General features: G+C 43.2%; 4 protein-coding genes, 1 non-coding gene and 2 pseudogenes across 6 annotated transcripts; 3 read left to right on the top strand and 4 right to left on the bottom strand.

Moving 5' to 3' along the window:
• Positions 1-6,376: 6,376 nt before the first annotated feature.
• On the bottom strand, positions 6,377-9,742 carry LOC100842364 (annotated as a pseudogene).
• Positions 9,743-10,097: 355 nt separating this feature from the next.
• On the top strand, positions 10,098-10,870 carry LOC100842056 (annotated as a pseudogene).
• A 1,131-nt stretch (positions 10,871-12,001) lies between these two features.
• LOC100841757 (F-box/LRR-repeat protein 14) lies at positions 12,002-14,839 on the bottom strand. 2 transcript variants are annotated; one of them, XM_010238921.2, is made up of 2 exons: positions 14,680-14,839; positions 12,002-13,825 (listed from the first exon to the last, which is right to left on the bottom strand). In XM_010238921.2, the coding sequence occupies exon 2, from the start codon at positions 13,766-13,768 to the stop codon at positions 12,335-12,337; it is 1,434 nt and encodes a 477-aa protein (XP_010237223.1). In that variant the 5' UTR covers positions 13,769-13,825; positions 14,680-14,839; the 3' UTR covers positions 12,002-12,334. The 2 variants fall into 2 exon arrangements, with proteins under 2 accessions (XP_010237223.1, XP_003575473.1); XM_003575425.4 differs by lacking the exon at positions 14,680-14,839 and adding an exon at positions 14,508-14,569.
• A 741-nt stretch (positions 14,840-15,580) lies between these two features.
• Positions 15,581-16,940, bottom strand: LOC112268833. Its single transcript, XM_024455009.1, has 2 exons — positions 16,214-16,940; positions 15,581-16,182 (listed from the first exon to the last, which is right to left on the bottom strand). The coding sequence occupies exons 1-2, from the start codon at positions 16,910-16,912 to the stop codon at positions 15,973-15,975; spliced, it is 909 nt and encodes a 302-aa protein (XP_024310777.1). The 5' UTR covers positions 16,913-16,940; the 3' UTR covers positions 15,581-15,972.
• Positions 16,939-18,457, top strand: LOC100841455. The gene is made up of 2 exons (XR_002960325.1): positions 16,939-17,327; positions 17,844-18,457. It is a non-coding gene; the product is annotated as an uncharacterized LOC100841455 (transcript).
• A 372-nt stretch (positions 18,458-18,829) lies between these two features.
• LOC112268538 (F-box/LRR-repeat protein 14-like) lies at positions 18,830-20,267 on the top strand. The gene is made up of 2 exons (XM_024463222.1): positions 18,830-18,937; positions 19,071-20,267. Exons 1-2 carry the CDS (start codon positions 18,830-18,832, stop codon positions 19,905-19,907), a joined length of 945 nt encoding a protein of 314 aa, XP_024318990.1. The 3' UTR covers positions 19,908-20,267.
• A 1,871-nt stretch (positions 20,268-22,138) lies between these two features.
• On the bottom strand, positions 22,139-23,302 carry LOC100841150 (protein STRICTOSIDINE SYNTHASE-LIKE 3). The gene has a single exon (XM_003575424.2). It carries the CDS (start codon positions 23,174-23,176, stop codon positions 22,139-22,141), a length of 1,038 nt encoding a protein of 345 aa, XP_003575472.1. The 5' UTR covers positions 23,177-23,302.
• Positions 23,303-23,307: the final 5 nt, after the last annotated feature.

Below are 23,307 nucleotides of genomic sequence, written 5' to 3'. Positions count from 1 at the left end.
GTACACCCTGTTTGGAGTTTTACACAAGCCGGGAAGGAATTATATAAGAATGTAATGGCAGAAAGGAGTGCTCCAAATTAATGCTTCTAATTGATAAAGCTATTGGCTTGGCAGTATGATACATATTCACAAGAATGATGATCAGTTTCTGTGAGCGGTGGGTAATACCATCTCATCTCAACCGTTGGTTTTAAACTGGATGCAAACGGAAGTCGTTTAGAAACCAATATTTTCCCGTTCTTTTGTTTGAATGCCAAAGCATGGACAAATTCAAAACTCTAAATAAAAAACTGATGTAGAATACATTAAGGTAAAGCTCTGTTTGGGGTGGAATCACGGTGCATTATGATAGTCTCGTCCACAAAACAAATTTTACTTCCCTGTTAAGGAAAACTACATCGATGACGAAAATACTACATGTACGACGATGATGAAAATACTACATGTACGAGACTTGCTGATACGATTCTGGTACGATATGAATCCAGTGGAGTTCCTTGATCTATGCTTGCCCATTGAAGGCTGCTATGCAGTGTCATACGATAATTTTCCTGCAAAACCTTATGCATATTCTATTTTAGTTCGAGCTGATGGTATATATGCTTAATGTGCAGTATTTATCTGCTATTATGATAAAGTTGAGTTTGCTGGTTAATCAACTCTATACAACCACCATCGGAGCATAGCCCAAGTCTGCAGATACTTATAACTTTTTTTTTATTTTCTTTCATTGTGGGAACATATGTGACGAGGGACAGTAGAAAAAACCAAAATAAAAATAAAAGTAGAAGTCAAAACTTCTACACACTTCTACTATATTCTAAGTAACTTGTCTTTTAGTCATAAGTGTTGTGATAGTTTCTAAAGTGTTCTACTATAAGTTGTAACTAGGACATTTTTCTAACTTTGAGTAGTGTTCCATAGAAGTTTCTAGTTATAAGTAGAACTAAGTGGCTCATGAGGCCTATAAATAGAGGTCTACACCTCTATCTTGGGGCAGACTATGTACCACTACCTATCAATAAAGAACACTTTATGTTCTTTGTCTTAGATCTTGGATTAGATCTTGTGTGTTAAGAGTTTGGACTAAACTCTTGGCAGTTCCCCACCCCTAGAGTGGTATCTAGCGCAGCACGCTGAAGTGGTTCCTTCACCATTTGTGATGTCTATATTGTAGCAGCAAGGTGGAGTTGTTCCTCCACAACCTTGTGATGCATCAGGTGGTATCAGAGCCCTGCTGATCCGTTCTAGTTGTTGGTTTCCCCATTGAGAGGAAGCTGCAGCAAGCAATGGAGGAATTGGGAAAAAGAGTGGATGCTGCAGAACAACAAATCCAAACGCTACGTGAGGACATTAACCGGAGATTTGATCAGTTGGTTGAGATGATAAGAAGGGGTGTTGCTCCTGCTACCCATGAAGAAGATACATCTAAGGAGGAAGGAGATGTTCGATGGCGAAGGAAGGAAGCTCATCTTCGAACCCAAGTACCACAACGACATGCACATCAACGTACTTCAAGGAGGCCAACTTATGCTGAAACTTCTGAAAGTGAAGAATCTGATGAGGGCCTTGAAGAACCTGACCTCTATGTGCATCCAAGAGTAACCAACGCTACATATGCGAGGATACATACAAGGTGAAAGCTGAAATCCCCACTTTCAATGAAAATGTTGATATTGAAGGGTGCCTTGATTGGTTGTACGAGGTGGAGACTTTCTTTGAGATCATGAATATTCCAGAAGACCGCAGAGTTTCTTTGGTAGCATACAAAGGAGGAGTTGGTGCATGGTGGCATCGCCTTCAAGAAGACCGCAGACTAAGAGGAGAACCTCGTGTGAGATCTTGGCGGCAAATGAAGAATCTTTTGAAAGGGAGATTTCTGTCTGCTGATTATGATCAGATCCTATTTATTCAGTCCAGAATTGTGTTCAAGGAAGTAGGACTGTTTCAGAATACACCGAAGAGTTTCTAAGGTTACAAGTGAGGTGCAACCTTGCTGAAACTGAAGATCAACAAGTTGCAAGATACGTCAACGGTCTTAATGACACTATTCAGGCTCGTTTGATGATGCAACAGGTTTGGTCCATTGACCAAGAACAAGCTCTAGCCTCGAAGACCGAGAGGTTGGTGAAGACAAGAAAGGCAAGTAAGGCTCCATATTCACATACGGAAGGCCCGTCTAGGAGTCACTCCCATAGAGTGGAAGAGAAGACCACCCAAACAAAGGCAAAGCAACTTGTCTCGAAGCAAGCTGGAGATAAGAGTAGCGCAAAGCCTGTGGTAAAATGCTATAAACGTGGGGAAGAGGGACATGTATCTAGCAGCTGTCCATTGAGGAAATTTGTCAACACAACAATCCATGATGGCGAAGATGACGAAGAATATGAACCCGAAGATGTTGAAGGGAAATATGTTTGTGAAGAAGAGGGTGAAGAGGTGGTATGCGTGATTCAGCGTCTCTTATGTTCAACAACAGCCCGACAACACACAACGAAAGAAAATATTTGAGAGCAAATGCACGGTGGATGGCAAGGTATGCAAATTAGTGATTGATAGTTGCTGTTGTGAGAATCTTATCTCGCAGAATTTGGTGAACCATTTAAAACTTGAGACACATGATCATCCAAATCCCTACACTATCGGATGGATCAAGAAAGGGGTGAATATGAGAGTCACCAAACAATGCAACCTGCCACTCTCTTTGGGAAAGTACTACCGCTCAAATGTGTTATGTGATGTTGTCGATATGGATGCCAGACATGTTCTTCTTGGGAGACCTTGGCAGTTTGATGTGGATACTACACACAGAGGGAAGGAAAATTCTTACTCTTTCACTTGGAACAAAAGAAATATCATCATCCTACCAAACCAATCAAATGGTAATACCTCTAAGGAGGAGGGGAAAAAATATGTTAACCACACACCTCTAATGACTTTATGGAAGACTTGAAGGAGGCAAATATGTGTGCTGCACTTATTGTTAAAGGCGAAGAGCAACCGTCAGTTGAAATTCCAGCAAAGGTACATGGCATACTAGCTGAGTTTCAAGGCATACTTGGAGAACCACAAGGCCTACCACCAATGAGAGAAATCCAACATCGAATTGACTTAATTTCAGGAGCAAGTCTTTCTAATCTTCCACACTACCGAATGAGCCCAAAATAGCATGATATATTAAAGGAAAAGGTGGAGGAATTGCTGCAAGGCACATTCGAGAGAGTATTAGTCCATGCGCCGTGCCAGCTTTGATCACGCCAAAGAAGGATGGATCTTGGCGCATGTGTACGGATAGTAGAGCGATCAACAAAATCACCATACGGTATAGATTTCCTATCCCCTGTTTGGATGATATGTTAGATCAACTTAGTGGTGCAAGAGTGTTCACAAAGCTAGACTTAAAGAGTGGGTATCATCAAATTCGCATTAGACCCGGGGATGAATGGAAAACAGCTTTCAAGACAAAGGAAGGGTTGTTTGAGTGGTTGGTCATGCCATTTGGACTCTCAAATGCACCAAGTACCTTTATGCACTTGATGAACCAGATACTTCGACCCTTCTTATGCCACTTTGTTGTGGTTTATTTTGATGACATCCTCATATACATCAAGGATGAAGATGAACACTTGGATCACATTCGTAAGGTGCTATGGGTACTAAAGCAAAACGAACTCTATGTCAACTTGAAGAAGTGTGTTTTCCTTCAAACACGACTTCTTTTCTTGGCGTTTGTCATAACAAGTGAGGGCATTCATGTTGATGACTCCAAAGTTGAAGCAATCGGAGAATGGCCAACTCCAAAGACTATTTCAGAGGTAAGAAGTTTTCATGTTCTTGCAACTTTCTATAGGCGGTTTGCGAAAAATTTCAGTACCATCATGGCACCGATCACCGAATGCCTAAAGAAAGGAAAGTTTTGGTGGAATGAATCTGCTGAAGCTAGTTTCAAAGAGATAAAGGCAAAGCTCTCACAAGCTCCTGTCTTGGCACTACCAGATTTTACTAAGACTTTTGAGATAGAGTGCGATGCAAGTGGAGTAGGCATTGGGGCAGTTCTATCTCAAGAACGAAAACCCATTGCTTTCTTTAGTGAGAAGCTAAGCGAGGCAAGACAAAAGTGGAGTACCTATCAGCAAGAATTGTAAGCTGTTTTCAGGGCATTGAAGACTTGGGAAGTATATTTGTTGCCTAAGGAATTCATTGTTTTCACTGACCATCAATCCTTGAAGCATTTTAGAAATCAAAAGCATGTGGATCGCATGTTGGCGAGATGGGCAGCATACCTGGAAAGGTTTAACTACCTCACTGTGCATAAATCTGGAACAACCAACAAACTAGCCGATGCTTTGAGTCGGCATGCATGACTTTTGACTTCCTTTGAGGCTGAACTTCCAGGCATGGATCAAATAAAAGAGTTGTACCAAGAGAACGAAGACTTTGGCCATGTTTGGGTAAAACACATGAGAGGAGAGCCATTAGGTGATGACTATTTGATACAAGATAGTTATCTCTTCAAGAATGATCGTTTGTGCATCCCAAGAAGTTCTCTACGTGACAAGTTAATTAGAGAACTCCATTCAAGTGATCTCAGTGGTCATGTTGGACGTGACAAAACTATCGCTAACTTGGAGGCTCGATACTTTTGGCCACAACTAAAAAGAGATGCAGACAAGTTTGTTCAGCGGTGCCCCGTATGTCAAACCTTCAAGGGTCAAGTCCAGAACATAGGGTTATACATGCTCTTGCCTGTCCCTAATGCCTCGTGGGAGGATATCTCTATGGACTTTGTCTTGGCTTTACCAAGAACAAGAGGCGGGAACGATGCGGTATTTGTGGTTATGGACATGTTCTCTAAAATGGCCCATTTCATTCCGTGTCGCAAGACAACAGATGCTCATCATGTGGCAAATCTATTCTTTTGAGAAGTGATCAGGCTTCATGGAGTTCCAAGGTCCATCGTCTCAGACCGTGATAGCAAGTTTCTCGATGCCTTTTGGCTAACTTTGTGGAAGCAATTCAACACCGAGTTAAAAATTTCAATTACAACTCATCCACAAACAGATGGTTAGATGGAAGTGGTGAACAAGTTTTTGGATAATCTGATCCGTTGCATTTGTGGAGATAGTAAGGGACAATGGGATTTGGCTTTATCACTTGCTGAATTCTCATATAACAACTCCAAGCATAGATCAACCGGAAGGAGTCCTTTTCTATTGTCTACACTAAAGTTCCAACACATGTGGTGGATCTGGTGAAGCTACCAACGAAGGGGAACTCAAAATCAGCATTGTCCTTTGCTGATAACTACACCGAATTATTTGAAGAAATTCAAACTGTCTTAGAGGCACAAAATCAGAAGTACAAACAATTGGCTGATTGCAAACGAAGGCTAAAATCATTCCAAGTTGGTGATAAAGTCATGGTATACCTCCGAAAAGAAAGGCTGCCTTTAGGCATCAAAGGGAAGCTCAGACAGTGAAAATATGGACCTTTCTTTATCCTAGGAAGATAAATGATAATGCCTATGTGATAGATCTTCCCGCTGAGATGGGAATATCTAACACATTCAATGTGGCAAACTTGGCTCTTTATCATCCAGAACAAGCACTCTACGAAGATAACTCGAGGTCAAATTCCAAACAACCAAGGGAGGATGATGAGGGACAATAGAGAAAACCAAAATAAAAATAAAAGTAGAAGTCAGATCTCTCAAAGCTTCTACACACTTCTACTATATTCTAAGTAACTTGTCTTTTAGTCATATGTGTTGTGGTAGTTTTTAGAATGTTCTACTATAAGTTGTAATTAGGACATTTTCATAGCTTTGAGTAGTGTTCCCTAGAAACTTCTAGTTATAAGGTAGAGCTAAATAGTGCGGGCTCATGAGACCTATAAATAGAGGTCCACACCTCTATCTTGAGACAGACTATGTACCACTACCTATCAATAAAAAGCACTTTATGTTCTTTGTCTTTGATCTTGGATTAGAACTTGTGTGTTAAGAGTTTGGATTAAACTCTAGGCAGTTCCCCACCCCTAGAACGATATCTAGCAACACGTTGAAGTGGTTCCTTCAACATTTGTGCTGTCTATATTGTAGCAACAAGGTGGAGTTGTTCCTCCACAACCTTGTGCTGCATCAATATGCAATGTAAAAGCCGCAAAAACAGTACTACTATGCATCAAGAATAATGATAAAATCCTTTTCTGAAACAACACAGATAAATGAAAGGAAATGCTTATGTTTCTTTTCTATATATTTGGAACCATTGACAACTGATATATTTGCAACTTTGCAGCTATAAAAATGGCATGAGAGCATTGTAGGTAGGCACGTCTTCGGAACTAAAATATGTAAGCAAAGGCAAACAGCAAAATATGCATGCCAAAGACCGCAGAAAAATCAATAGGCACTGTCAGGATGTACAATGATAGACCTGAATTTTGAGGCTGATTTACGTTCACTTCGCACAAGGCAAACAGAGATGGAATTAAGTTAAAAGAGCAATAGATATAGCATCAGTACACAAATATGAAAAGGAACCGGGACATCCACCCTTGAGACACAACTAAGAAACAACTTGATGACTTTAGCAGGGGAACTCACTCTGAATTGTTTTGGGGAGCAACTTCATCCACGGAGTACCTTGGACAATCTCTTTAGCTCACCATGACTTGCAGACTCGATGGAGTAGTGGACAGATCTGGCAGCCCCTCGCACAGCTTTCTCAGAGATGCCTTCACAGCCTTCAATGATCAGACACTGCAACTTATGTGCACGTCCAAGCTCAGCAACTCCACTATCAGTCACTTTGTTACACAGCCAAGTGTTAGATTAGTCAAGCACGGAGTATATGCAACGAAACGCATGCCAGCATCAGTTATTGCCACACAATCCACAAGCTCGAGTGTCTCCAAGAATGGTGCAGATAAGATGGCCTCCATCCCTTCGTCATTGAAGAAGTTGGCGCCATTTAGCACAAGAACAGAAACAGGACAAGATTGAATGACCACCAGAAGACCCTCCAGTGTGAAGCCTATTTCTGATGGCCAACAAGGATCACAGTCATAGAATGTGAGTTCAACAGCCTGAAGCATAGGACAGCTGAGAGCTAGAGCCTTAAGGCTGTCATCAGTAAATGACGTCCTGCAGGAATAATCATAAAATTGAGGTGTGAGACAAAGTGAGATGCTTCTAAGGTTACTGCAGCTCCGGGATAGAGCAATCATGTCGTTATCATTTAAACCATTAACATACTCCAGCCACAGCCTCTCCAATGCTTTGCACTTCCCCAGGAGGACACGAAGTCCTATTTCTGGCCCAAATGTAATATGCGCTAACCTCAAATCCTTCAAACTCTCACAGCAGAAATCATATGTACTTGGGTTATGAGCATCGTAAGAGGGGTCAAAACCCTTACGGCCCTGACTAAAAGCATCCCAAAATCCATCCTTCATCTCAAACATAAACTTTTGGAGCTTCATCCATCCTGGGCCAAACTTCAGGAGGTCATGATGGCTGATTCCTTCGCAATTGTTTACTGCAAGTTCTTCCAATGATCCGTTCAAGCCAAGGTACTCCAGCCAACCCTCGCTGTCTATTTTATCGCAGTCAGTTAGGTGGAGTGCAGACAGATTCTTGCAACCAACTACCACCGAGAGAAGCCCATTGGAAGTTATTTTTCGTACGGAGTTTAGCCTCAGAGACATCAACTTCTTGCAATACACTAGATAACCAAGACCAGAATCATTGATGCGTGAACAGAAGCTTAAGGTTAGATCAGTCAGACAGGGGCAGGAAGATGAAATCAGAAGGAGACTTTTGTTGTCCAACTGATTCCTATGGCTCCATGTCCAACCAGAGTAATCAATTTCCACTTTCCACAAATTGGAGAACCAGAGCACAGTGATACCAATGCTTCTCTATCAAGCGATGCCCACAGGTGGCACGGAGAGTCCCCTTTTGATTTGCATCAATGGTGTATAGTTGCTTCGACACAAGGGAAAGAGAATTCAGATCACATCTCCGGGTAATCCTCTTGACAATCTCTGCTAGCAGTGACTCTGGGAGATCCTCCATCTAGCAATGCAGGTATGCAGCTGCTTTAGTTGGGTGGGTATTCTCAATGTTCAGCAGGTATACATAATGCTGGACTGAAATAAACGACATTAGAATTTGAACCATGTGAAAGTTCTCCATGCAAGTTATTAGGTTACAGTAGTGAAACACATCGAGAAGTATACGACGAATTCTGAACCTTTCACTGTTATTCTAACAGACGTCCTCTGCAATTCTTAGTTTCGCTTTGCAGCATTATCAAAACTAAGTACAAGAATCGAATTCCTCAAGTAATTATAATGGAGCGTATGAAGATAGTCATATTACAGTAGCTAAACACATAAAAAGAGACACATGCTAATGAAATTTCAAACTTCTTTTCTACATCTGTTGAAACTCAAAATTCATTTGCTCATCCTCACATAGGATGTTAATCAAGGTGACACCCTATTTATTTAGCTACAAAGCTGAGCAAACTACCAAGGAACAACATTGAACTAACATCCTAAGTTTCTAATATTGCTGGAACAATCAAGAGAGAAGGGCCACATTATGTATGCGACTGCAAGATAACACTAAACAGTTGAACTGACATAACAAGGAGCATTTTACTGCTCACATGAAAATCATATATTTTAATGTGTGAGGAGTCAGGCCTATTTAGTCCGTGGAAAGTTGCACGAAATCCATGGAACAAAAATAATTAGCTGTACCATACATGCACACCAATTTTGAGGTTTTCTTCATGACATTTACAGGACCAATACAAAAAAAGAAACAAAAAAAATTCTGAAACATGTACGGATACTCAATATAACCATGAACATTTTTCGCTGTATATTTTCAAAATTCAGCCGTTTAGCTTCACAGAGAAGCTTAATTAAGGCCCCTTCCTTTTTATCCCATAATAATATAGCAAACAGCAAATAACCTACAAGCTAGACTAAAATCCTATGTATCTCAGCATCTGGTATTGCTAGAACAATGGCAGAAAGGACGCCTGTACTACCAAAAGAATTAGAATCAAGATACTGTAACGTCTATATGGTGAAATCAAATCTGAGGAGCCCTAACTCATCAGGTAAAAACTTCTTTTAGAATTTAGGCCGAAGCCCAGCGTTTAATTAATAACGCCCAAACGGGCGAAGCATACACAGAAAAGAAAAGGCACGGCATTGAAAACAAAATTGTCTCTAAAGTTCTCTAAAACCTGGAGATTTGCTTTATGGAAATCACAGAATTAACCAAGTTCATCTAGATATGCACACTATTTTCTCCCTCGTTAATACGATTTTCGGCTAATTAGCGTTTTTAGAATTAAACGGGAAGTTTGGACTCGACTAGGAGGTGCCACAATTTCTTCAGCCGGAGAAATGCAGGCCAAAAAGAGAGGGGGCGCGCACAGGTTTGGTCGTTTGAGGAAGAAAAAAAAACAATTCCATATATACGGATAGGGATGTACCTGTTGTTTTCTTGAGATGGAATCGAGAAAGAGGTGGAGCCCTCGGAACAGTCTGGAGAGAAGAACAGGACGGTGACGGTGGCAGTCGTGGGCTGGGAGGGGGGAGGCGGCGGCGGCTGAGGACTGGAGGCGGCGGCGAGAGGAGAGCCTCGGATCCCCTCTCAGAAGGAGGGGAGAGCTAAAACCCTACGCTCGCTCGCGTCGATTCCCTTTCTTTTCCCCCTTTCTTTTCCATTCTATATCCAGATATAGGAAACACATAAATTGGGTTAAGCGACAGAAAAGGTATTCCGTATAACTTTTAGAATTTTTTGCTTAACAACAACTTTAGGGCTAGAAAACGAACTCTAACAAATACTCAGGACCCGAAAAACAGGAAACTCCTTTTGTCTCTCTGCTAGCACGAACAATTAAGCGATACACACGACTAATAGAAATCCTATCCCCATCGAGATTGCTTTGTATATACTGCTGCAAATTTTGATGCGTTCCAGGTAAGAGCATCGTCTTAAAAAAAAAGAAGTAAGAACATCTCCAAGAGACACCCTATATGCCAAATAACGGCCACGGCCCTACAGCAGCAACGCATGCACGGCCACGGCCCGCCGCCTGGAGACGGTCACGAAGAGCAGCTGCAGCCGGCCCTTGGGCCTCCGGTTCCACCTCAGGTCCGGCCAGCTGTACATCGCCTACGCCTACAAGGGGCTCATGCGCGTCGAACCGGGCGGAGGGGAGGCGAAAGTGCTGGTCAACGAGGTCGACGGTGTGCCACTACGGTTCACAAATGGGGTCGACGTCGACCAAGTGATTGGGATGTTTATTTCACGGACAGTCCCGTGACCTATCAAAGGTCGTAGCACGAGATGGTCACGAGGACCGGGGACTCGACGGGGCGACTCATGAGGTACGACCTGCGGACGGGTAAGGTGGTTGTGCTACAAGCCAGAACCACTTATCTTAATGGTTTGGCGATCAGCGCTGACCGAACGCACCTCGTGATATCATCAACCGAGCCATGCAAGTTGTTGAGGTACTGAATCAAGGGTTCCAAGGGCGGCACGATTGAGGTACTCGTTGATCTCCCCGACGACCCTGATAATGTGAGGCCCGACGGGAGAGGAGGATATTGGGTTGCGTTGCACCGGGAGAAGAATGAGCTTCCCTTTGGTGTCGATAGCCACCTGCTCGCCGTGAGGATCGGAGCTAATGGGAAGATAGTCGAGGAGATGAGAGGGCCCAAGAGCGTGAGGCCATCCAAAATAATGGAAAGAAAAGGCGGTAGACTTTTCATGGGATCCATCGATCTTCCTTATGTATCCGCATCAAGTGCAAATAGGAGTTCATTTAATTAGGATATGTAAAGGCTTTGCCTGGGACATGATGTGTTTAAAATGTGATGTTGTTGTTTTTCATAAGTTCATTTTGTCAAGCATAGTTTTGTATTTCATTATAATGTAATACTATTAGCATTATCGCAGACATAAATGTCATAGGAGTTTATTTTAGGATATATATAAAGGGTTTGTCGGGTACATTTTGTGTTTAAAATGCCATGTTGTTTTCTTTTGGTTTGTTTCATACGTGCATATTGTCAAGTGTTTTGTATTTCATTATAATGTAATATTACTAGCATTATCACGGACATCAAAAACCATTACGCAATATAGTACAAGTTAGTTATACTTGCAAAAGGAAAACAATAGAGATGATTTTCTTGCAAAGAGACCTTTTGCATATTCTATTTAACGTTCGAGCTGATAGTATATATATGCTTAATGTGCAGTATTAATCTGCTATTATGATAAAGTTGAGTTTGCTAGGTTAATCCCCTCTAAACAACCACCATCGGATACTTTGTACTGCCAACAAGTGCCGGTAGTTTGTTAAGATGAATTTACCTCTTTAAACTGAATCAGCAGTAAACGTATCTTCTCGATGAATTGAGGAAGTTCAGCAAATGAGACCCTTCATTTATGTCTGTTTCAGAGTTTGGAGAGGAAATTAAGTATTCATCCATCCAACAAAGGATGTCTTAACTTTGACTAAATTTGAATGCATCTATACATTAAGTCATGTTTAGATACATTTAAATTTTGACAAACTGGAGACATCTTTTGTTGGACGGAGTAAGTATACCCTGTTTGGAGTTTAACCCAAAGCCCGGCAGGAATAATGGAAGAATGTAATGGAAGAAAAGGAGCGCTCCAAATTAATGGCTTCTAATTGATAAAGCTATAGATACTATGATACATGTTCACAAGAATGATGATCAGTTTATGTGAGCGGTGGGTAATACCATCTCATCTCAACCGTTGGTTTTAAACTGGATGCGAACGGAAGTCATTTAGAAACCAATATTTTCCCATTCTTCTGTTTGAATGCCAAAGCATGGACAAATTCAAAACTCTAAATAAAATCAAACTGATGTAGAATACATAAAGCTCCTTTTGGAGGGGAATTACGATGCATTATGATAAGTCTCGTCCACAAAACAAATTTTTCTTCCCTGATTATTTTACCATTGTTTAACAAAAATACTCCAGTTGACTATTCCGGCCGATCAGGAATCATCACCACACACAAAGATTTCCACCTGAATTCTTCTTACAAACAATTAACACACCACGCCATCTCTACCGACTCGGATTCCCCATTGTCATCAAGATATTAACATAGAAATGCCAATATGAAAGAGTATTACACACTATACATAACTAAGATGTTGAGTATCCTCAACTCAGACAACAGTTACTTCGGTTGTCCCATATTAACCTACTCCATATTATCAGCTTTTGGAGGCAACTTCATTAACAGTATTAGAAGTACATTCTTTCTACAATGCCAACTTGTGAAGATTTAGAGTAGCGAACTGATCTGGCAGCTCCCTGCGCAGCTTGATGAGAGATGCTTCTACAGCATTCAATGGTCAGAGACTCTAACTTCTGTGCACGTGCAAGCTCGGCCAATCCAACATCAGTCACATTGTCACACCGCCGGAGTGTGAGACTAGTCAAGCATGGGGCACACGCAATGAAACACAGTCCAGCATCAGTTATCTTATCAGAATCCGTAAGCTCAAGTCTCTCCAAGAATGATGCACTGGAAAGGGCCTTCATTCCATCATAATCAAAGAAGTTGGCGTCATTTAGCACAAGAACACGAATGGGACAAGATTGAATGAGAGCAAGAAGGCCCTCCTGTGTGAAGCTAATATCTGATGGCCAACCAGGTTGGCAACCAACAAAAGTGAGTTCAATAGCCTGTAGCATAGGACAGCCGAGGGATAGAGCCTTAAGGCTGTTATCAGTAAAGCCTGTCCTGTAAGCATCATCATAGTGCAGAGGTTTGAGCCAAAGTGAGATGCTTTTAAGGTTGCGGCAGGTCTGGGATATTGCAGTAATGTCGTTGTCATTTAGACCAAATACGTACTCCAGGCACAGCCTCTCCAGCGCTTTGCATTTCCCCAAGAGAACACGAAGTCCTACTTCAGTCCCAGTTGTAAAACGCGCCAACCTTAAATCCTTCAACGTCTCACAGCAGAAATCATATTGACTCGGATTGTGAGCGTCATACAAGTCATCATGAAAGTCATAACCTCCAGGAATATTTACTACTCGTTTCTTGGTGTCAAAACCAAACTTCTGGAGCTTCATCCATCCTGGACCAAACTTAAGGAGGTCATGCTCGTTGATTCCCTTGCAATTCATGACCACGAGTTCTTCCAGCGATCTGTTCCAGCCAAGGTACTCCAGCCACTCCACACTTTCTATTTTCTCACAGTTCTCAAGGTGGAGAATAGAAAGATTACTGCAACCAGTTGCCACAGCGAGAAGCCCATTTGAAGTTATTTCTAGTGCAGAGTTCAGCCTGATCGACACCAATTTCTTGCAATCAGCTACATAACCAAGACCTAAGTCAGTGATGCATTTACAGAAGCTTAAGGTGAGATCAGTCAGCAAGGGGCACCGAGATGAAATCACGAGGAGGCCTTTATTGTCCAATTGATTCCCGTTGCCACTTGCCCATCCAGAGTAATCAATTTTCACTTTCCACAAGTTGGGGAACCGGGAGCACAGTGATGCCAAGGCTTCTCTAGCAGGGCAAAGGCCACAGCCGACGTGGAGAGCTTTCCTCTGACATGCCTCAATGGTGTAGAGCCGCTTCGACACAAGGGAAAGAGAGTTCAGATCACTTGTCTGGGTAATCCTTGCGATGATCTCTGTGAATAGTTCCTCCGGGAGATCTTCCATTGAGAAATGTGGCTGAGCTAGTTGGGCAACCCCAAGTTACAGCAGACGTACAGAGTGCTGGAATGAAATTAGTGATATTATTAGGATGAGTCGTATGAAGGTAATAAAATAGCAAACCCAGCAAGAAGTATATCTATACAGATGAAAATTGGACTTCTTTCTGTCTCTTTATTCTTAATTAACAAAAGAACGATAATTAGGAAAGCTATATATTATTTATCTACTGCTGATGACACTAAAGAGGAACCATTAGCAATTAAGAAAGATGGGATCCACAAAGAAATAAATTAGAAAGATAGTCTACAAGATAACAGTACACTGATCCGAGACTGATTGCATGAAAACCGTATCATGTAATGACTGAGGACAAAGAACTAGTTGCTCATAAGCAAGTTGCATCAATAGAACAAAATATTTGTTCCAACGTACGTACTCTGCAGTTTCAAGGTCCGCTTTGTGACAGTAGCAGAAATTCTAAGGAATACTATACCAAACCATCCAAACCCCAGAACAACGTTTTCTTGCAACTAATAATGAATCTTTTTTTTTTGGGAAAAAACTAACAATGAATCTTCTGTTCATCTTCACAAAAGAAGATTAACCAAAACCATATTTCTTTCTGGGGAATCGCTGAGCAGGCAGCAAAGCATCCATAGGCAACAAAATTAAGCTAGACTAAAACCGCAGGCATCTGGTATTGCTGGAATAGTGGAAGAAATAGCGAGAAATTTGAGGACACCTCACGGGCGGAGGACCCAGCAGGGCAAGGTAGGGCGGCCGCCCTACCTTGGATTTTGCCTCAATTACGAATTGGGGAAGATTATGAAACGGGGAGCTAAAGGGCGGAATCCGTTCGTGGGGTGATCGGAGGAGAAACGGTCGGGAGCGAGAGAATCGAAGGGGAGATCGACCTGCGGTGGAGGCGCTCGCGCGAGGAGGTAGACGAGCTAGGGAGCTGGGATGGGTGGCGGCGCTCCCGCGACGAGGAAGACGATCCACGGAGCTCAAGCGAGATGGGGCAGAGGGAGGGAGGGGTGCCAAGGAAAATAAATGAGCTCAGGTCCACGTGAAAATGAAGGTAATTGAGTAAAATACACCGCTACAATATACTCCTTCATTCAGAGCAAATTAACGGTTTAGTCCACAGGCTTACAAATGCACAAATCCACGAGCTATGCATTTGAATGGTTCTAAATAGGGCGTAGTAGAAGGCATCGACGAGAGTAAATGTCGCCTACTTCGGCAGCCGTTTTCGACGGCGATTGATGTAAATATAAAAAACCCCGTAAACATTAGGGTTTAAGTTAAAAAAAAATCTTTGCTTTTTACTTGCACGACTAATGAGATAATGACGCAAGTCAATAACCAATTCATACAATTATGCGAATTGTTGACAAGAAATTTGACTAGTAAGTTGTCTTAGGAGATATCCGATAAAACCGGTCGGTAAGACCCGCTTCAAGGGCAGCTCGGCATCACAAACTAAAGATGTGCTCCACTAGGGATGCAAACGAGATCCCATGAAAGGCCCGATTTCTAGTTTATTCAAATTTTGAGCAAAATTTTGAATAGGAGATTTGACAAATGAACTAGAAGCGAGCTCTTCGCGGGATCCCGTTTGCACCCCTATGCCCCACCCATCCTAAGCCAACTTCGTAATTTTGGCCTACTTCGTAATTTTGGATTAGATTCAATCTAACATAAAATTCTAAAATAAGTATTGAAATTTTCAAATGTTTATGTATTTATGAAATATTTCTGTCTTCCAAATTTGAAATCCTAGTGCGCGTCACCGTAGAACTCTTCCACGACCATGTCCCCTGTTTTTTTTAGAACACAACGGTCGGTTCCCGCGATTCGATTAGAAGAAAGAATTGACCCCGTTTATAAGGAAAACCGAGCCTAAAAACCATACAAAGCACGGCTATTCAAGAAAAGCCGTACGAAAACCCTGACAAACTGCAAGCTTCCTAACGAAGCTAGTACAAGGCAAAGTCGACACACAAACCACACCCGCAAGAGCAAAACCTCCTCCCACTCCAACGACGCTGAATAGTGGGCAAATCCTTACGCCAGAGGAGGTAGGCAAAACTGGGCTTCTTCGATGACCGAAGTAAGGAAGAGGCCGCCTTGACAAGTGCAATTGCACAACGACGAGCCCCTGCTGATCGAAGCCGTCATCCCTGGCCAAGCCCAAGGTAGACTCACCGCAACAAGCATCTTTCGCCGCCGGATAATGGCTCCAAAGACAACGCCTCCAAGGAGGGAACGACGTCCGAAGACGCCGTCATTGTCCGGTTCAGAAAAACTGAACCTGAGCTTTCGCTCAGAGACATCTTAACCGCGGGGGATGGGATGCATTGGTGCTGCACGACGACGCCTTCAAGAAGGAAGCGACGTCCGAGAACGTCGTTGTCGCTGGCACCGACAAAACGGTGCAAGGTTTTCACCCGCAGCACTGCAAACCACCGCGGACGGAAGAGCCAGCGTCGCAGCAAGCCATAGGCTATGGAGCAAGGACACAGGCCACCACGTACCACCACTGCAGGGCAACGACGAAGCCGACATCCACCACTTCCCAGCCGACCGCCGTCGGCCGCGCTTCAAACCAGAGCTTGCAGCAACGCGGCCACCGATGCCGCCGCCGCCGCGACATGCCCCAAGCCCTCCACCGGACGAGGCTGCCGGAGCAAGAACCTCCACGGAGAGCCGCTCCCACGCTGGATCCGGCAAAACCACCCTCGGATCCGGTGCTGCCAGCGACGGAACACACCCCGCTGGCCAAGAAACTGACAAATCTGCCGCCAGAGCCCGCGAATCGGCGCGGCCGACCACCACGCCCACGGCGCCGCAGCAACAGAGCACCTCCACCGGATCCGGTCCTCTCCACCATTGATCCGGCGGCTCACCACGGATCCGGCACCGCCACCTGCGGAACCGGCGCCGCCGGCCACCAAGGCGCCCAGATCGAGGAGACCCGTGCCCAGAGCCGAAGGCCCCGCCGCCCCCGTCCCCGCGCGGGCTTTGCCCGGCGACGGCGAGGAGGCAGGATAGGTTGGTGGTGGGGGAGGCTAGAGTCGCCCGACACGGAGCGACACGGGGGCGAGGACGATACCCAATCCTTGGGCATTTGTCCAGTAACATGTCCCCTATTTTTCTTGATAGAGTTAGTTGTGGTGAAGGTAAGTAAACAATTCTAGAAGTTATACGGAGTTTTTCCTAAAGTGACTTAACCGAATTTATTTAGTTTCTTATATTTGGATATACTACTAGAATGGAAAATGAAAGTGGAAAAACAAAAGGGAATCGACGCGAGCGAGCGGAGGGTTTTCCCCGGGTTGGACATTGAATCCTTCTCCGGGTTTTAGCTCTCTCCTCCGGAGAAGGGGATCCGAGGCTGTTCGTCCATCGGTCCATTCGAGATACAGCGAAGCTCCCGTCTTGCCGCCGCCCGCCATTCCCAGTCCACGACTGCCGCCGTCACCGTCCTGTCCTGTTCTTCTCTCCCGACCGTTCTGAAGGCGCCGCCTTTCTTGATTCCATCTCAAGAAAACAACAGGTATTTCCGTATATATGGATTTGCCTTTTCTTCTTCTTCAGACGACCACACCTATGTGCCCCCCCCCCCCCCCCCCCCCCCCCCTCTCTTTTTGGCCTGTATTGCTCCGGCTGAAGCTATTGTGGCAACTCCTAGCCGAGTCCAAATGGCAATGCCAAAAACGCGAATTAGAGAATTAGAATCTTGTTAACGAGGGAGAAAATAGTACTCCGTATGTATATCTAGATGTAGCTGGTTACTTCTGTGATTTCCATGAAGCAAATCTCAAGTTTTAGAGAATATAATTTTTTCCCCTTCTTTTCAGTGACGTGTTTTTTTTTCTTATTTCTATGCTTCGCCCACTTGTAAAAAAAGTTTTTATCTGATGGGTTAGGGTTCCCAAATTTGATTTCAGCATATAGGCGTTATAGTATGTTGTAGACTTGCATTAATTATAAGGAGTAATTGTTTTGTTGTAGAGGCGTTATTTCTTCATTGTTCTAGCAATTCCAGATTCTGTGCTAACTAGGATTTTAGTCCACCTTGCAGGTTAATTGCTGTTTGCTCCATTATTTTGAGATAAAAAGGGAGGGCCTTAATTAATGTTCTGTGTGAAGCTAAACAGCTGAATTTTGAAAATATACGGTGAAAAATGTTCAAAAGTTCCTGGGTATATTGAGTATCCGCACATGTTTCAGAAATCCGATTATTTTTTTGATTGGTCCTGTAAATGTCACAAAGCAGACCTCAAAATTTCAGAGCATGTATGCTATAGCTAAATATTTTGGTTATATTGATTTTTACAACTTGCCAAAGACTAAATAGGTCACTCCTCACTCACTAAAATATGTGATTTTCATGTGATCAGTAAAATGTTTCCTATTATGTCAGTTAAACAGTTTAGTGTTACCTTGCAGACGCATATATGTTTTCTCTTCTTTTTTGTGTTGTGTGTGGCCCTTCTCTCTTGATTGTTACAGCAATATATAAACTTAGGTGTTAGTTAATGTTGTTGCTTAATGGTCCTTGGTAGTTTGCTCAGCTTTGTAGATAAATAAATAGGGTGTCATCTTAATTAACATTCTCTGTGAAGATGAGCACATGAATTTTGAGTTTCAACGGATGAAGAAAAGAAGTTCAAAATTTCATTAGCATGTGTCTCTTTTTATGTCTTTCGCTACTGTAATATGACTATCTTCATATGCTCCATTATGATTAGTGCTATCATCTCATTATCTTCATATGCTTGAGGAATTCGATTCTTGTACGTAGAACTTACTTTTGTTGATGCCGCAAAGAGAAACTCAAAATTGCACTGGACGTCTTTTAGAATAACAGGGAAAGGTTCAGAATTCGTTGGTATACTATACACTGCTCCTTGAAGTGTTTCACTACCGTAACCTGATAACTTTCATATGGTTCAAACTTCAAACTCTAATATCGTTTATTTCAGTCCTGCATTATGTATACCTGCTGAACATTGAGATTGCCTAACTAGAGCAGCTGCATACCTGCATTGCTAGATGGAGGATCTCCCAGAGTCACTGCTAGCAGAGATTGTCAAGAGGATTACCCGGAGATGTGATCTGAATTCTCTTTCCCTTGTGTCGAAGCAACTATACACCATTGATGCAAATTAAAAGGGGACTCTCCGTGCCACCTGTGGGCATCGCTTGATAGAGAAGCATTGGTATCACTGTGCTCCCGGTTCTCCAATTTGTGGAAAGTGGAAATTGATTACTCTGGTTGGACATGGAGCCATAGGAATCAGTTGGACAACAAAAGTCTCCTTCTGATTTCATCTTCCTGCCCCAGAAGGGTTTTGATCCCTCCTACGATGCTCACAACCCAAGTACATATGATTTCTGTTGTGACAGTTTGAAGGATTTGAGGTTAGCGCGTATGACACCTGGGCAAGAAATAGGACTCCGTGTCCTCCTAGGGAAGTGCAAAGCATTGGAGAAGCTGTGGCTGGAGTATGTTACTGGTCTAAATGATAACGACATGATTGCTCTATCCCGCAGCTGCAGTAACCTTAGAAGCATCTCACTTTGGCTCTCACCTCAATTTTATGATTATTCCTGCAGGACGTCATTTACTGATGACAGCCTTAAGGCTCTAGCTATCAGCTGTCCTATGCTTCAGGCTGTTGAACTCACATTCTTTGACTGTGATCCTTGTTGGCCATCAGAAATAGGCTTCACACTGGAGGGTCTTCTTGTGCTCATTAAATCTTGTCCTGTTTCGGTTCTTGTGCTAAATGGGGCCAACTTCTTCAATGACGAAGGGATGGAGGCCATCTCATCTGCCCCATTCTTGGAGACACTCGAGCTTGTGGATTGTGTGGCAATAACTGATGCTGGCATGCGTTTCGTCACATATACTCCGTGCTTGACTAATCTAACACTTCGGCTGTGTAACAAAGTGACTGATAGTGGAGTTGCTGAGCTTGGACGTGCACATAAGTTGCAGTGTCTGATCATTGAAGGCTGTGAAGGCATCTCTGAGAAAGCTGTGCAAGGGGCTGCCAGATCTGTCCACTACTCCATCAAGTCTGCAAGTTGTGGCGAGCTAAAGAGAGTGTGCAAGGAACGTGGTTGATGAAGTGGCTCCCTGAAACAATTCAGAGTGAAATCCCCTTGCTAAAGTCTCTGTTCCTTTTCATATTTGTGTACTGATGCTATGCCTACTGCTCTTATAACTTTATTCCATCTCTGCTTGCCCTGTGTGAAATTCACTTAAATCAGCCTCAAAATGCAGGCCTTCCATTGTAGATCCTGACAGTGCCTCTCAGATTTTTCTGTGGTCTTGTACATACATATTTTGCTGTCTGTCTTTGCTGTAGCAAGCTATGATATTATGGAAGTAGGTAGTTCCAAAGACAGGCCTACCTACAATTCTATCATGCCATTTTTATACTTGCAAAGTTGCAAATATATCAGTTATCAATGGTTGCAAATATATACTATGCATTTGTGGATTTTATCAGTATTCTTGATCTGTGCTGTTCAGAAAAGGATTTTATCAGTATTCTTGATGCATAGTAGGCCTGCTTTTGTGGATTTTACATAGCATCTGTTCTCAAATAAAATACTCCCTCCGATCCTATATTGTTGTCGAAATATTACATGTATCTAGACGCTTTTTAAGAATAGATACATTCATATTTGAACAAATTTGAGACAATAATTTAGGATCGGAGGGAGTAATACAAAAAAAGCTATAAGTTTATATCTGCAGACCTGGCCCATTCTGCTTAGTAATATCCTAATTCTAGGCAAACCACTATTTTCAAGTCAAAATTAGAAAGATTTTTCTTGAACTGTGAGTCAATTAAGGGGAGTGATTGGACGAATTTATGGTGTGAAAAGGTGGCCGAAAGTTTCATTTCGAGGCCAAGAGAGTTTTTACCGTTTGATCACCTGTATGATGCTCATAGTCCGTGTTTGAAGGATAGTTTGAAGGATTTTGGGTTGTCGTTTATTAAAACTGGGACTGAAGCAGGACTTCATTTTATCTTTGGAAAATGCAAGGCATTGGAGAAGCTTCGCAATGAGCATGTTTTTGGTCTAAATGACAATCACATGATTTTGTTATCTGAGAGCTGCCAGAACCTTAAAAGCAGGGCATCACACTTTGGCTCAAACCTGTGCATTATCATGATGGTTTCAGGACGGCGCTAGGCCTCAACTGTCCTATGCTTAAGGTTGTTGAGATCACGTTTCTAGGTTGCGCTCCTGAATATCCAGCAGGGCCTTGTGGTGCTCATATTCAGTCTTGTCCGATCGTATTCCTGTGCTACATTGGACAAACTATTTTTGATGACGATGGGATGAAGGCCCTGTGCTTGATAGAAGAAAGATTGTTTTGATTTTGTTGATTATAAGTGGTTCCAAATGCATAGCAAAATGGTTTCATGAATGCGGTACTACTCACATGTCATTGTTTGACAATCACAAGAGATACTTGTTGATAAAAATACTCGCCGAAGTAATATATTTTTTGTTAAACAATGGCTGGATAGTCACGGAAGTAGAATAGTTTTTGCAAATAAACTCAATGTATTCTAAATGAGTTTACTTTTATTTTGAGTGTTGAATTCGTAAATGCTTTGGAATTCAAATAGAAGAAGGGCAAAGATTTGTTTCTGTATGATTTCTCTACTCCTACAGTTTAATCACCACGAGATTACGGATACGCCGAGCAATATATCAATTCAATAAAATGATTACCCGCAAAAAAAATCAATAAACTGATCATTCTATGTATCTTAGTAGCAATAGCTTTATCAACTTAGACGCCATTAATTTGGAGCACTCCTTTTCCTTCATTACATTCTTTTATAATTTCTGCTGGGCTTTGGCTAAACTCCAAACAGGTTGTGCTTAATTTCCTCTCTGAATTCAACGGAAAAGACAGGAATAAAGAGTCCTTTTTGCTTAAATAAACGTATAGAGAAGATATATTTAATTACTTCTGATTCAGTTGTCAGTAGGCAAATTCATCTTTAAAAAAATCCCAAACATGCCCAAACACTGCACATTAAACGTACACCATCAGTTTGAACTTAGGTAGCTAGAAGATGCAAAAGATTATTTCGCAAGAAAATTATCTATATCGTTTTCCTTTTGCTATAACTAACTTGTACCATATTGTGTAATGGTTTTTTATATTTGCAATAATGCTAGTAACAATAGTTATAATGAAATATATAAAACTACACTTTGACAAAATACACTTGCGAAAAAATCAAAAGAAAACAACATGACATTTTAAACGGAGCATGTCTCATACGAAGCCTTTACACAACCTAATTAATCAATATATAACTCCTATTTGCGTTTGACGACGGAGACATAAGGAAGCTCGACCGATCCCATGAAAAGCCTGCCGGCTTTCCTTTCCATAATCTCGGTTGGCCTCACGCTCTTTGGTCCCTTCATTTCTTCAAGTATCATTCCGTCGGCTCCGATTCTCACGGCGAGCAAGTGGCTATCGACGCCAAAGGGAAGCTCGTTCTTCTCACGATGCAACGCTACCCAATATCCTCCTCTCCCATCGGGCCTCACATTATCGGGGTAGCCGGGGAGATCGACGAGTACCTCGATCGTGCCCGCCTTGGGACCCTTGATCCAGTATCTCAACAATTTGCATGGGCCAGTCGACGAGATCACAAGGTGGGTCCGGTCAGCGCTGATCGCCAAACCATTAGGGTAAGTGATCCCCGCTTGTAGCACAACCACCTTACCCGTCTGTGGGTTGTACCTCATGAGACGCCCCGTCGAGTCACCGGTCCTTGTGACCATCTCATGCTGCGACCTCTGGTAGTTCATTGAACTATCCGTTAAATAAACCTCCCCGGTCACCTGGTCAATGTCGACACCATTGGTGAACCGCAGCGGCACGTCCTCAACCTCATTGACCAGCACCGTCGCCTCCCCTCCTCCTGGTCCGACACGCATTAGCCCCTTGTATGCATCGGCAATGTACAGGTTGCCGGACCTGAGGTGGAACCGGAGGCCCAAGGGCCGTCCACAACTGCTCTCCGTGACCGTCTCCGGGCGGCGGGCCGTGGCCATGCAGGCCTCGCTGCTGTAACCGGGCGCGTAGGCATAGGTTGTCCAGCCGCCCTTGGTCCACTTGAGGATGCGGCCGTCGGAGACGCCGCTGTATGGGCCGCGGCCCTTGGCGTCGAAGGCCACGCTCTCTGGGCCGCGTAGAAGCCCACGCGGTAGAGGCAGGTGGCGTGTCAGCGTGGCGTCGATGCTGGGGACGGCGGCGCTAGCGCCGGGGAAGAAGAGCAGGACTAGAACGGCGAGCGAGAACGTCGCCGCTGCGGTGAGTTTTCTCGTGCCGCCGCCTCTCGCCATTGTTAATTTGCTACTGTTCGACAATCTCGATGGATATGGTGTTTCGCTGAAGATCGATCAATGGATTTGCTTGGGTTGGTGGAGAGAAGAGAGAGGTGGATGGCTGTGCTTATATAGCGATGCAGAACCAG

Source organism: Brachypodium distachyon, chromosome 4 (assembly GCF_000005505.3).
Source record: "Brachypodium distachyon strain Bd21 chromosome 4, Brachypodium_distachyon_v3.0, whole genome shotgun sequence".
In the NCBI taxonomy this organism is placed as follows: domain Eukaryota; kingdom Viridiplantae; phylum Streptophyta; class Magnoliopsida; order Poales; family Poaceae; genus Brachypodium; species Brachypodium distachyon.
This window is presented reverse-complemented; position numbering and strand designations above follow the sequence as displayed.

Bases quoted from the DNA above. Each gene is read 5' to 3' on its own strand.
- LOC100841757 (XM_010238921.2), bottom strand. From the start codon at position 13,768: ATGGAAGATCTCCCGGAGGAACTATTCACAGAGATCATCGCAAGGATT.
- LOC112268833 (XM_024455009.1), bottom strand. From the start codon at position 16,912: ATGTTACTGGACAAATGCCCAAGGATTGGGTATCGTCCTCGCCCCCGT. The intron at 16,183-16,213 runs AACCTTGCACCG...GGTGCCAGCGAC, and splicing joins TTTGCAGTGCTGCGGGTGAA to AACGACGTTCTCGGACGTCG.
- LOC112268538 (XM_024463222.1), top strand. From the start codon at position 18,830: ATGGAGGATCTCCCAGAGTCACTGCTAGCAGAGATTGTCAAGAGGATT. The intron at 18,938-19,070 runs GCAAATTAAAAG...ATGGAGCCATAG, and splicing joins AGCAACTATACACCATTGAT to GAATCAGTTGGACAACAAAA.
- LOC100841150 (XM_003575424.2), bottom strand. From the start codon at position 23,176: ATGGCGAGAGGCGGCGGCACGAGAAAACTCACCGCAGCGGCGACGTTC.